Genomic DNA, 14,590 nt, shown 5'->3' with positions numbered 1-14,590 from the left:
ATTGTCCCCCGGTAAAGTGACAAAGTGCTTTTATGTGTCAGAATGAGAAACATTCAGCTTAGCAGAGGATACAGGGAGTTCCTCATCCTCTCAGCGCTGCAGGGTACCAGTCCCATTGCAGAGGGGCTGGTCGGTGACAAAGTACCTGGCTCTAGGCAGCAGGAATCCTCCTCGGATTTCACTTTGAATTTTCACTTGCATGAACAAAAGTTCTTGAAAATCCTCAAGAAATGCTGAGTTTCAGGGACTTCCATGCAAAGTGTACAATGCCACAGCCATCACAAGGGTTGGTAGTGAAATGGTACGGGAGCCTCAAGTCCTCTGGAAACCAGGCTGGGGCTCTCGGCACTTACAGCACACCTGGTTTGAGGCTGCAGGCACTTACAAAGCCAATGCCACATAACTTCAGCACTTTTCAAATTTCCCTAGGGACATTTCACTAAGATAAATTCTCCTTGCAAAACTAATGGGAATGATTTGAAAAACCAACAGAGTCTTGTGCTGGGGAAACTAACTACCACAGCTTCTCACTGAAGTCCTCAATTTATCGACATGACAAGGATATAGCATGAGAAGCAAATTTATTCCATATTATCAACTGGCAGTATAGCTCAAAAGATGCATTTTGAGGCAGCAGAAAGAATTTTGTTCTCCAAAGCCTTGTAATTCAACCCTGCTGAAGCTGCCCTCACACAAATCAGCGATGACACATCTTTTCAACGTCTAGGGCCAAAATTATTTTTAAAAGCATTGCAGGTAATTGCCACTGCTGTCATTCCAAACCACTGCTGTTTCCACTATTTTACCATCACTGATGTAACCCAACAAGCATCAACAGCAAACAGGGGCTGCTTCTGCAATTATTGAATTAACGGAAATAATACATTTCACAACAAACAGCTCACACATATTAATGGCCACGACCAGATCTTTAACTAGAATTTACATGAGATGTTCTGTGTTTCCAAGGTTTGTTATATACTACTCAAACATCTGGGTACCTTCTAAAATAATTGGTCTGCAGGGTGCAGATTTTACCGATCTTTTTCACGGGGGTGGATTGGCCACAAGAGTCTTTAAAACAACGGTAGAAAAAATTTGCTGAACCTAGTTCTCCTGAAGAATTTCAGAAAGATCAAATTAGGCCAAAAACTCTAATCTTGGTTTCAGTGGGGTCCCTTTTTAGCAGGGGTCCCTCTAGCAGGGTCCCTCCTTTAAAAGGAAAAGGAAATTAAAAATGAAAAACAGCACTGGGGAGAAGTTAAGCGTGTACTTCAAACTCACACATGCCAGGAAATTTAGAGTTAAAGGTGAAACTCCACCCTAAAGAGCTCCATACTGGAGATATTTCAGCGAACAAACATAACGTGTTCTGAAATACAAAGACCCAGTAGGGTGCATTAGGTATGGAGTTTCAGCCTTCACTCCAAATTTCCTGGCTTTTTGGAGGTTTATTAGAGTTTCATACCCCAAACATTTAAGTACTCCATGAAGTTTCTTCTGTGCAGCTCCCCCTGATGCTTTTGGAAGCCGAGAACAAGCACTCTGATGGTGTAGCCACCCATCCATTATTAATGAACCTGAAAACACTTTCTTGCAAATTTATGTTAATTTGGAGTGCTGAAATTATGTGCAAACTAGGTAGTTTCAGTTGAGTTACCCTGAGAAACTCCAAAATTGCAAATCTACTCAGAACAAAACTGAAGGACAGGATTTCATTGACCCCAGCAGAGCAAGTGCTCTGAATCTTCCTCCACCGCATGTGGGTCCTGTAACTCCGCTTCAGCCAGGGCTGCAATCAAGCAAACACAGAATTGCTTTTGACAGTACTGGTTTGTATTCCTGGTCTGAACACTCTACCATGTTGTGGGGTGGGGATATATCCATCTTACTTCTCAATGAATCTGGCTCTAATGGATGAAAAATTACTATGGCTATCAGCATCATGCTTTTTTACAACACAGCTTACAAGTATTGAAGTGGTTCCAGCGTATCTCAGTAATCCTAAAAGATCTGTTGTGAGGCTCTGCATCATTGCATTTCCTGATAGCCCTAAGGAAATTATTACCAGCAACTCTCTGTAGCCCCTCTGATCACCCACACTCTTCATCCTTCTCAAATATGCACACAGAGAAAGTTTTAGGGCTATATGATGATTTCAATGGGTGTCTTGACATACAGCTAATGGAGAAGACACCACACGTACTTTGAAATTGGCCTCGCCAATCACTCTGCACAAGCATATCTTAGTGGTGGACAGGTGCCAAAGTGATGGGACAGCTCCACATTGTCCTGATCCTGGGGTGTTTGAGGGACAATTAATTCTTCTCGCTGCAGTTTAGAGAAGATAAACCAAGACATCCACTTCTTGGGTTTCCCCTAGCCCCAAACTGGGCAGAGGAGAGAGCCTATACTGAAGGGATGACCCGCCTTGGGGAAAGGAGGAAGACAGAATAGGGAGGAGGCAGACAGGGACTTAAAACGTCAGGAACTGGTGCCAAAGAAGTTCAAACGATGGCCAAAAGACACAGACTGTGCTTCATGCTGTTGCCTACAAATCTACCTCTGCATCCTTTCTCCTTCAATCTTTTCTAAGACCTTCCTCTTTTCCATCACCTTTCCATTTAGTTAATCCCCTCCTCACTCTGTTCCAGCTATCAAATTTAAACATACATACATACCCAAATCCCCTGACATACACTCCTCATACCTCTGAAATCCCCCAACAGGCCAACAAACTAAAAAGACAGACTACAAAAGAATCACAAGCAATGACTTCTTGGGAGAAATCTTAATATTTTTTTTATTTTTTTTTTACCAGATCATCTGATTAATTTGGGGAAAAAAAGGACAAGTTTTCAAGTTCATAAACCCTTCTTTGTATTATTCTTATCTTTTTTTCCTAACGCTATTAATTGGCTTAAGAATAGACATCCCCCTGCTGCTGAAACCTGCCTTACTTGTAAGCTTCAGCTCTCCCAGCTACATCAAGAACATCATTGCTCTGAAAATCACAGCACTGGCACACTATTATCTGTTTCTTCTGTTCAGAACTTGCATCTCTTTTCCCAGTCTTTCCATCACATCTACTGAGGCTGCAGGCAAGTCCTCTGTGGCATAAAGGTATTTTTCTACCCAAAAATATAAACTACTTATAGAAACTGCTATTTTCTGAGTAATCACACTTTTGGGTTGGCTTTCTCCCCCGGCATTAAGTTCACAGATATCGGGAAAAGGCAGAGCTGCTAGGCTAGTATTTATGCCTCTGCTCACATCGACATTTTCAGCTGAGACTATATAAAGAAAATTCACCTTATTCTTCTCACCCCTTCTCCTGAACCCTGCGAACCCACTATGTGAAGGCACCAGTAATGCCGAGGTTTGAAGTGTGGCTGCACAGAGCAAACTCCCCCAGGACATAGCACAAGTCAGCATCGTCTCCTCTGAAAGATTTCTGTACATTTTCACTGGCAGCAATAGCGAAGGGATTGTTAGGGGGGAAAAAAAACCCCAACAACTGAAGTACTGTTTGCCCAAGTCCAGCAATCCACGTGAGAGGCAAAGTCAAATGCATCATGTTCATGGATGCTGTAAACCAAGCATGGTGGAGGTGGCTGCTCTGTATTTCCCCAAGGGGCAGCCATTGCTCGCAAGAATTAAACTTAAATTCCTATCAGAAAAGAAGTCTGAAAGATAGAATGGGAATTGCAAATGTAAGTATTGCACCTGGTTAAGCTTGCCACAGAAATAGTCTGTGCTTTGCATCTTTCTCTGTGTGAAAGGTGCAACCTCCTGAATTTACAGAAGGTTTCAGCTGCTGCTAATTAAAAACGCAAAGGGCACCTCACCCCCGCTACTGCAGAGAGGTTGTACACAAATGGATACGGGAGAAAACCAGGGTGATTAATGCAAAGCCCCACAGCACTTGAAAGAAGCATGTTGGACGTGATCAAACTGTGGGTCTGTGTGTGAGACAGTATAATGTGAATTGATCAGCAAAGAGAACAAAACAGCTTATATACACTGCTACTTTTCAGCACATGGGAGGGGATGAGCTCCACCTTGTTTGCTTAACCAGCGGCTGGGCTGGTAAGGGGTTGCTGGAGAGTGTCAGCGGGGCAGCTGGTCCTGGAGGATGCAGTGCTGCAGAGCAGCGAGGGGCAAATCCAGCCCTTGCCAAATCTGCAGATTCTGCGCTTGCAAATCTTCCATGTGGGGTTCCAGAGCCAGAGCCAAATGGGTCTGCATTAGCACTGGAGAGTATAATAATACTTTAATCTATTGTCTCCCACAAGGATTCTTAATGATCTCTAATAGTTTACTCCATAGATTTTATAGGCTGTCTTCATTCCAAGCATCCTGCAGTTTGACCAGACAGTGATCTTTTTACATAATGGATAACGTCCATGAAAGAAACCATGAGTCCTATGAGTCTTGGGGAAAAAATGTTTCTTGAAAATAACTGTTGGAAAAGATGACTGTGGGTCAAGCTAAATTGAGCAAACTCCTACTGTTTCTAGGGTGTGCAATCGTATACGTAGAAATAGTTTCTTTAGTACTGAAGTCCTGTCTATATCAGAATTCAATACTAGACTTATAAATGTCAGTTGCTAGCATGGGAACAGATGCAACTCCTCCCAGCCGATTAACATCCCTGACATCTGGAATAGAGGACAGAATAAACAGAGAGAACAGAGGATTTCCTGTTGGGACTTGGCTTTTGGGTGACAACTACCAAGATACAGCAACTCTGTCCTCGAGAGTGTTACCTCTCCACCTTCTAAACAGCCCTGGGGCTGGTAATTAAAGAACGGGACATTTACCGCTGAATCCCTAGACAAAAGCTCAGGTATTTGCTATATGTCTGTCTGATACCTGTGTGAATGCAGGAATCCTTGATGTCAAGAGCTGCACAATGGTCTCTTCGAGGCAGGGGATTAAGTTCTCAAGCTTCCTGAATTGAAGAGCTTTGATGAATTTCTTCTGTTCTTTTTAGCGTTTAGGATTAGGTAGAAATTAGTCCTTTATTGGGAACCAAGGAGTATTTCTTACAACTCTTCTAGCTCCTAGAAAAGGGCATTAAGTATGCCTCCCTCCTCCAGAGTAAGTTGACCATATTTTGCAAAGAAGCCTCATGAAAAGATTTCCAGTGGAAGAGAAGGAAAAAGAGATAAGAGGCTGATCTGATCAGAAACGCCATGGAGGAGCCCTGACGTGCAGCCAGAGCTCAGTTACCTGTACAAGGTTGACCTAGGCTGTGCATTAGCCAGCCACCTCCTTCTTCTAATGCTACTGCTGCAGTCCACACGGCATAGCACGGTGTGCTCGTTGTACAAGGCTCTGCCATACCCACTGCTGTTCAAAACCACTATGGAAATTTCTACAAATTGTTCAAACGTGTATTCACGGTCTAATTTACGTATGCCTGGCATGTGCCGATGCCCTTAATCTTGAGCGAGCTGATGTGACGCAACGCTAAGCTTTGCTGAACCGCACCATACAAGTGTTGGAAAAGGCCACAGAAAAGGGTGGGATCGGCAGGGCACTGGACTCCAGGTTCAGTGTCACCCTGAGTCTGCAGGCAGGTGCTGCAAATGGACTCTGGAGCTTGTACAGCTCACCCCTGCCTCTTGTTTAGGCAGAACTGAAGGGTTGCGGGAGCCTTCAGGGCACACATGTGCATGTTGAGAAAGCCTGTCCCCAAGGTCAGTTATTCTGAGGGGATTTCCAGCAAGTATTCAGTAGATTGTATGAATCAAGGGAGTTTGAAGAGACTCCAGTAGCTTTTACTGTTTCAGGAATTTCATCAGTGTTTTCCTAAGAAGGCATCAAGCGGAATGCTTTCTTATCTGTCCATGCAATCCTGTGGTGAAGCCTGATGTGCAAGCTCAATATTACATAAAAGGAACAGCTCAGTTAACCATAGTATGGTGCAAGAATTTGCCACATCAAATGGCACTTACAGAGCATGATTTCCTATGATCCCTTGCTGTTTGTTTCAAGTTTTTTGAAAAGGAGCCATGGTAGGTGTCATGAGCTCAGTCTTCCCCATTTTGTAACCAGCAATATCCCAAATAACAGAAGGGATGTGTCTTTCTGGCAAGTGTGTTTATCCTTGCTCCTTCCCTTTGTATTGGGCCAGACTGTATGATCTTAGCATGTTCTAATTTCCCAGAATTGCAGAAATAAAGAAAAGCTGAACAATATTTGCAAATCTTCTGCTGGGACTAAATACATTTTGTCCCACTCTCATGAAATTAATAAAAAGAAGTGAGGCGGATATTCTTGGATAAAGCCTGCTGTGTGGCTAATGATAACCAGTCCTTTGTTTTTTCCCCGTAGGCTATTAAAAAAGAGGAGAGATGATCTAGTTGGTACCACAATGTTTACAGCTTTTCTGCTGAGCAGCTCTGAGAGCAGAGTTCCCATCCCTCAGTGCTGTCCCTCTGGCAAACTCCTTTACGGATATGTCACTGTACTTAAATCTCTATGCACCAACATCCCGACTACCTGACTATGGCACAGAATCTCAGCTCTTTGGAAGAAAATGTTTTTGGAGAGGTGCCAGAAAGAGAGGTTGGAAACAAACAAACAAAAAAACCCAGCTCTGCTGCTGGGATCAGCTCTAAAGTCACCATAGTTGCACCACAACAGTGACTGAAGGACACCATCAAAGTACCTGAGCACTTTGTCCAAGGTGCCGAAAGGATCACAAGAAACTTATAATGCAGATCGGAGGTGTCTTGAAATTGTTCCAGTGATATCACATCTGTGGTTGCACTTAGTTAAGAAGCATCCGCAGAGTTTTTTCTAACAAGACGTATAGCAACTTTGTCCCAGGACGGAGGCTTGATGGACTGGGACTGAGACAGTCAGAAGAAGGAAAGTGACTGGGAACGGATACGTCTTCTTTTGGGGATGAAGAGGCACTGAAGAGGGTTCCTGTTTATAACAGCATTAATCAAGCATTAGCACTTTTTGGTTGGTTCCGAAGGACAAAAGTGTTTCAGGAATAAACTCTGCATGGCGAACAGCTGGCTACAACTGCTGATACTAAGGATGTAGAAGGAACAAAACTCAGTAGCATCTGAAGGCCCCCCCAGTACCCAGGAAGACTGTGAAGAGTCTTTACAGCACAAAGCTCAGGAAACTTTTTATTGGTTCCATTTCATCTTTTTTCCCGTCTTTCCTCACCAGGCTGAAGGCTCTTTTCCCTTTCTTCTGCTATTGTTAGACTGAACTTTGGCAGAGGAAATACCTGGAATTAGATGTGAGCTCTCAGTGGCTGTGGAGATGTCTTCATTGATGTGGTGCAAGGCCTGCACTAGAGGGGACAGAAGACTCTTTGCCAATGAAAGTGATGACAAGAGAGGCTGGTGATGCAAAATGGGCCCAGATGGTGCCAACTGAGTCACAGATTTTGACTGAGTCACTAATTGGCATGGAAATCTCTCTCGGGATGATGCTGAGGGCAATACCAAAGCCAAACACAGGGTTTGAATCTTCACCCTTTTAGTCAATGAAGGCTTTGCTGCCAAAACCACTGCCCTAAACCTGTATTTGTTAGCCTAAATACTCAAAGCAGTGTTCAGCCTTACAAACCTCAGTGAGAAGTCCACAGACCTAACTGCTCTATTTTGCCATACTGAGTGCAAACACCCATCATAGTGGTGGGTACGAGCTCAGCCTGAGCACATCAGCCACCAAATAAAGGCTCCAGAGAGATGGAATATCTTCTACTGCCCTTCTTGGTTTCATTGCCAATGATCAATGCTGCATTACAACGTCTGTGCAAAGACAAATAAATGAAATCTAACTGTTGCAAAAAAATCTTTGGAGGATCTATGGATTTTCTCAGGCTCTACACTGTGGAAGAGGACCTTCAGGCCTCCCTCACTGACTTCAGTGTGTCAGTCAAGAGGAGGTTCTTCTCAAGCCAAAATGAACATGTAGAAGATCTGTGAGCTCAATGCCATGAAATGCAAATCCTCCAGACAAGTTCAGCAAGGTGGTTGTCTCCAAAAGGAACATACAACTGCACGTGAAAGGCAACTATGCTGCATTAAGGTAACTTCAGATTTTGCAACTAAATGTCTTGCTCGGGCTTGTGCAAGTACAATCTGTGCAGCAAAAAGACTTCATTTGAAATAGAAACATCTTTCTATGTCAGAATAACATTAAGGCACAGTCTTAAATCTGTCAACTAAAATTTACAAGGCTTTTCTTGTTTCATTTTGTATGGGCATTATGCTGGTCACAGAACAAGTGATAAAAGAGTACTATCAGATTAAAAATAATGTATTTTTCTAAAATTGTCATAGCTGTTATAACTAACACCTCGAGTTCTCAGAACTACGGTGTTAAAACAATCCAATTTGCATTATGCCTTTGATGATATTTGCTTAGTTGTGTTCCTCTCCAGTTAAACAGTATTAAAAGATTGGTATTTTTCCTTTCGATATTTTCAATCATTAGTATTTAAAGTATTCCCTCATTTGAGCTTTGTTCACTGGTAACTGACTGAAGTCAAGCTGAGCTATAAGGATTTAAAAAAAAAAAAAACAAAACCACCTCACTGGAGTTTAAAAACAAGAAACAAAACTGGAAAGGAAGCATTTCTCTGCAGCTTAATTATGTGTATTTAAAGCTCCAGTAGAGCTGATAATGTTGTTTAAAAACTTCTCTCTACTAAGGAAGTAACAAATGGAGCCTGAATTGGTATAATGGAAGGGACTCCAGAACAGCTCATACTTTCCTTCTTAACCTGAACTTTAGTGTTGACAACACAGGGTGTTCTGACCATCTAGAGATTTTCCCCCATGACTTCATGAATTGCCCTAAAACACCTGTAACACGGGATACAGACAACAGAATTTCAGCTTTACCCTTCATCTTCTGTGTGATTATATTTTTAACTCATTCACAGGGAACACTTTTTTATTTAAATATACTAACTCTTATCTGAAGATGACCAAAAGCAAGTTGGAGTAATTGTAGGTATGTGGTACTCAACTGATGCACGTTATTCAAGGATGCCCCTCTTCAAACTACAACACAAGGAAGCCTTTAGCTGAGGATCTCAGGATTTTATAAACTCACATCCACCCACAGAAAGTTGCCCTGCCATTTGCAATGAAGTGGCATTACCCCCATTTTCATATATATAAAAAGGGGCGCAGAAGAGCTCAATTACCCACCCGCTGTGTGCGACAGCACTGCCAGGAACCTGGTACCCACCTCCCTCCTCATAACCCACAGACTCAGCTGCCCCTCCACAGCACTGCTCACAGAAAGCTGTACTCATAGCATTAAGAATATAGAATAACCTACCTACTTTCAAAGAAGTCCTACAGAATTAAAGTCTACCTAAGAGTATTTATGTTCTGTTCCATGCCTGAGGGGCTCTTCCCTCTCCAAATACATATGAGCTTCCTATGACATCCAATCCCCACTCCTAAGAGTCTGTGGTTAAAATAAACTGTGCAATGCTACAATATACTGCTCATAACCAACAACTAATGGGTCTCCCAAAGTTGGCTGCTTCCGTCTTTAGCACTAACTTTCTTTAGCCTAGATGGAGAATACTAAGTCAATGGTAAGACGCTGTTGAGACCATTACTGAGATTGCATTTGGATAACTGTAATGTGAGCCAAATATTAAGAAAAAAATAAATTAATTACAAACTCCAAAGCCCATAATGGCAACAACACAAGGGTTCAACAGCCAGCAGGCTGATCAATACCTAGACAGATATTCATTAATATGATTGTAAAAAGCTTGTTTAAGAAATTGCCTACCTGTAAGGAGAATATGGGTCAAAGCACGTCTTGGTGACTTCTGTTATCTCTGGGTTACAGCATTCCCCACCATCAAAGTTGTATCTCTCGTAATTACAATCCATGTCACACACACCGTTCTGCTTCTTCTTGTTGAAGAGTGTGTGGCGTACATGTCGGCAGTCTCCGCCATCGTATCCAGTCAAAGTGTGGTTGCACTCAGGATCACAGTTCTCGTCCCCGATCTTGCTGATATCACAGTTGGCCAGGATGAGTCGATGGCGAAGGGAAGAGTTCTTCACCTCCAGCACCTCCAGCTCCCAGGTGATGTTGTAGCGGCTGAAAGCCTCATTTAAATGCTGATGCTGGAACTCAATCTGCTGCCGGCTGACAGTGGGGTTCTGGTGCTTGTCATCATAGAGATTTACCACACGGTAGCGAACGATTTTGTTGCGGCGGAAGCTGGGGAGTTTGTTGTAGCTGGCAATTACGTCCGTGTTGTCGCAGACCGTCTGTCCACAGAGAGGAGGATCTAGGCTGGTATCCAGCAAATAGCCATGATGATAGCTGAACTTGCTCTCAGGACTGCTGCCATCCTTCATGGGAGACCAGGTGTTTTTCACATTCAGTAAACTGTCTTGAAGAACTAGCTGAGGTAGAGGCGTGTCTTGTCTGTGAATTGCCTGGCCCATGTCCAACAAGATCTCCTTCTGAGACCGGGCTGTCCTCCAGAGGCTGAAGTGCTCTATGTAACCCCGATAGTTCTGGTTCAGGGCATTTCCTCCAACCATGAGCACCTTGCACTTCAAGGTCAGAAGACTGAAGATGCTGCCCACTTGCTCTCCACTTGTGGCCACCTGGGCACCATTCACATAGAGTTTCATCAGGTGCCCATCATATGTGGCAGCCAGATGCACCCACTGGTTGGGGAGGTAGCTGCGATGTGCTGCAATGGTGGTTACTTTGCGAGCACGGTCCGTTTTCAGAGAGAAGAAATAGCGGGGGTCTCTATTCCCCTGGTCACTGACGGTGTTAATCCCCAGGACCCATCCTCGGTCACGGGAGGTGTAAGAACATTTGTCATATAGTCCTATGTGCCCCCAAAAAAGAAATATGAATAAATAAGGATGACAGAATAAAGAAATTAGTCTTTAAATTGTATAAATATATCTCTCTCCACATATATACACATACTCACCTACGTATGTAAGAAAGTTAGCATACGAGAAAGACATTAAGTCATCTAGTGCATGATTGTGGGAGGTCACGTTAAGACTTGCTATTAAAGGTCAAGATTTGCCAGTGGCATGTACAAATGGGATTCCCCTTTCCTGACCAAAGACCAAAATTCTTTTGCAAATTCCTATCAGCAAAATGTTGTACTATGCATTTGGTTCTTACCTTCACTCAAGCCATACATCATTGGTTGAAAATAAGAACAGTCTTGAGAAGTAATCCTTGTTGATCTCACTCATACCTCATACCCCTGAACCCTGTATCTAATAAGGTCCAGAGGAGAAATAAGTATAAAATCTAAGTACTGCACAGTTTGAGAAACACTGAGCAGCTGCAATAATGTTGATAGGTTCGAGCACCCAGATCCTACAGAGAGTGAATGGGATGGGTTCAGGCTACCTTCAAATTCATACCCAATAAAAACCAGTAAGGAAATGGCATACATTGGTATGCTGGATGTGCTGAACAAGGTATATACCACACCAGGAAAGGGCAAGAAACATGCACTGATGGACACACACATTCAGAAAGATTCCTGCCCCCTCACACACACACTTGCTAACAATTTGGTGCGCCACAGGGAATATACACTAATGATTTCTCTCATAGACAAAGCGTGGATCCACACCTAAAACTCTCTCAACCAGTCTTCAGACAGCTCCAAGCGGCGGGAAGAGCCCGCTCCTCCTCAGTTTGGAACACGAGGTTTGGCAAGTTAAAGACATACATTTCCATCTTTCAGTTCTCAAAGGCCAAGGGCTGCAGGGACACCCCTCAACTGAAAAAATAATCGTTAGAGCCTTCAGCACCAAACGGCCTTTCTACTATCAGCACGTAGAAAACAATCCTTCCCGCAAGCCTCCACTTCCAAAAGCCTAAACGAAAATCATAAATCTCTGACAGTTCAGTCCTCGTGCAAAGACTAAATATCCCCTTACCTCACCCCTGCACCCTAACCCTCCGAGCACTACAACCAAACAACATCTTCTGCTTCTGACTAAGTTGCTCAACAGCCATCTGTTAACAATCACTCATTAACAGTGCAGTCTTGTCTAGTATCAACAGAGCAAAGGTTACAGGAGCATTCACTGTATTTTTCCTCCCCTCTCCCAGCACCCACCTTCCCCTCTCTCCTCACACCCTTCCCCTCTCCTCCTCCTCCCCCTGTAAAAAAAGTCTTCTAATGGGAAAGTTAAAAAAATTTAAACAGGCCTTTTTTCTGCACGCTGGTATTTTGCTAGGGACTCTGAGCTCCCCCTTTTCCTGTTTCCTTTGGAAGAGAGATCCCAGGGTTCAGAAGGTAATGTGTTTATTCATCTGTAGGGCGCACTCAGTTCAAAACCTTTTCAAGACCAGCTTCTAGTTTATACTGCTACTTCTGATCACGAGAAAGGAGAGGAGGAAAACCAGGGAAGGAAAAAACAAATATACTAAAAAACCTGACATTTTCTGGGATGGATATTTACCCAAAAAGTTTGTGATATGAAAGCCAAAGCTACCAATGACCTTCTGGAGTCTGTTTTTTAAGTGTTTTTTAATTTTTCCTTATGGAATAAATACTTTCACAAAGCATTCATTTTCAGATGTATGAGAGCCCATAAACATCCGCATTTTTATGAATCTCAAATGAAGGTATTGTCCAACGATAGTGGGTGCATAATACTGCAATGAATGAGAAGACAGCTGGCAATGCAAGTCCCTCTTCTAAATAAGTCATAAAAAAATAAGTTATAAAAATCTCAACTTATTGTAATAAGACCATTAGAGCTGGTCAGACATTTTGTAAGAGAGTTTTTGCCTGCCAAGGAATGCCAACATGGTGAGAGCAGAAAAAGTGATGCAGAAATGGGCTAGTCCCAACAAATCTCTCTGAGAAGCTGCGGGTCTTCAACACGGCCAGGGGAACCCCAGGGACTCCCTCGGCTGTTTTGACTGCAAGCACGGAAGGTCAACCCATCCCAGCCATGCTCCCCACCATCTCCTGCCACCTTTGCCGCCCAGCGACCGAATTCTCCAGGCCTGCAGACCACAGGGCAGCTGCACACGCAATAGCTGCTCCACCTGTTTCTTAAGGCATCCAAGATCCCTGCTGTTGGATGGATGGCTGGAAGTCCTGGAACAGGCTTCTGGGGTCTCCAGCTCTGGGGAATTCCACCATATAGTCTTTAAGGGTCAAGCTTTTTGGCTTTTTGTATTGACCAGGGCTGGAAATATTCCCCCAAAGAACTAATAAATTATTGTGGAATGGAAATTCAGTTTCCTAGCCAGCATTAAAGAACCTCTTCCTCTCCCTCTGAAGTGCTGCATGATGCTAGTGATTGACCTCAGCTGAACAGATGGAGCTGCTGGAGGAATACTACAGAATAGTAGCAATCCTCCCTTGCCTTTGAGCATTTAAACCCTGATGTGATGCAACGTGTCTTGAGTTTGGCTCAAACAGCTGCCATCAATTCAAGATTTACAGGGAGCCAAAGGAGGGCAGAAAAAGAAAAAAACCAGCGACAATAGGGACACCACTGAACATGCCAGTATGAAAGCTGCTGAACTAAAACAGTCTACTATTCCAGTTCCTTACATTTTCTAGTTTAGGGCAAAGGTCATTACTGAATCCATATGCCACGTACAGTATTCTTTTCTCAAACTTTTACTATTACAGACATCCAACTCTTGATGAAAAGATGGATTGAACACAATCCCTTCAGCAGCAAGACTTGTTTTATTCTTAAGAGAAAGGAAAAAGAGTAAGAAAAGGGATAAGAAACCCACACTCCCTATAACTTGCAAAGTCGCACCAGTTCTTTATGACCTTCTTTTGCTTGTATGCTGTACCTACTTTCCCAATCCTTCACTTACTTTTGGCTTTAGACTAAGAATCCTCCGGCTAAGGGAGTGTCACTTTTCCGTTTTGTCCCCAGCACAATGAAACTAATTTCAGCTGGGACTTTGGATGTCATAATAAAAGAATTTATTATTTCTTCTATGACAAGTAATGAGGGCAAAGCCAGTGGAAGGGGGACATGTGAAATAATTGCCAGAACTTCTGAAAACTGAATAATTTGATGTTTTCACAATTTATTTCAATTTAGTAAAAGGTTCCATAGCCATGAGTTATTTCTCAGACATAATTAAGAACATTTTAAACAAGAGGAGGCCTCTTTTACCCCAAACAAGGCTGGTTTTGAGCAAAATCACCCCTTACAATGGTTGACACTTCGAATTTCAAAATTCAGCTGTGACCACAACCAACATTTACATGAAAAACATACAGAGTTTAGATTCTTATTTACACTGAGAATTCTTTACAATAATGTGGTAAAGGACATTTTTAGCTACTTAATACCCCTTTACAAACCAGGAGTGGTGTAAAGAGGCCTCATGGTAAATGAGACTCAAGCCAATGACTGCAAAACCACAATTTGGCAAATATGCCTGAAGTTTCTGAGCCAAGAAATGGTGCGAAATAAAACTGATGTTTGTTTTCCCCACAGCAATTAGATTAAAAAAATATGTACAAGTTTCATACAGCAGCAAACAGTTTTCCTCACTTCTGCTTGCCCTGAGTTGCTAGAAAGGGATG

At 42.9% G+C, this 14,590-nt stretch overlaps 1 protein-coding gene across 1 annotated transcript in view; it reads right to left on the bottom strand.

The window, feature by feature from the left end:
• Nucleotides 1-14,590, bottom strand: part of PAPPA (pappalysin 1) — a 183,625-nt gene that overhangs the window by 146,772 nt on the left and 22,263 nt on the right. The window contains exon 2 of the mRNA XM_050908005.1: nucleotides 9,799-10,867. Coding sequence (XP_050763962.1) covers nucleotides 9,799-10,867 — 1,069 coding nt within the window. The remainder of the gene's footprint in view (nucleotides 1-9,798; nucleotides 10,868-14,590) is intronic.

The sequence above is a fragment of the Gymnogyps californianus genome, chromosome 18, assembly GCF_018139145.2.
Source record: "Gymnogyps californianus isolate 813 chromosome 18, ASM1813914v2, whole genome shotgun sequence".
Lineage (NCBI taxonomy): Eukaryota > Metazoa > Chordata > Aves > Accipitriformes > Cathartidae > Gymnogyps > Gymnogyps californianus.
This window is presented reverse-complemented; position numbering and strand designations above follow the sequence as displayed.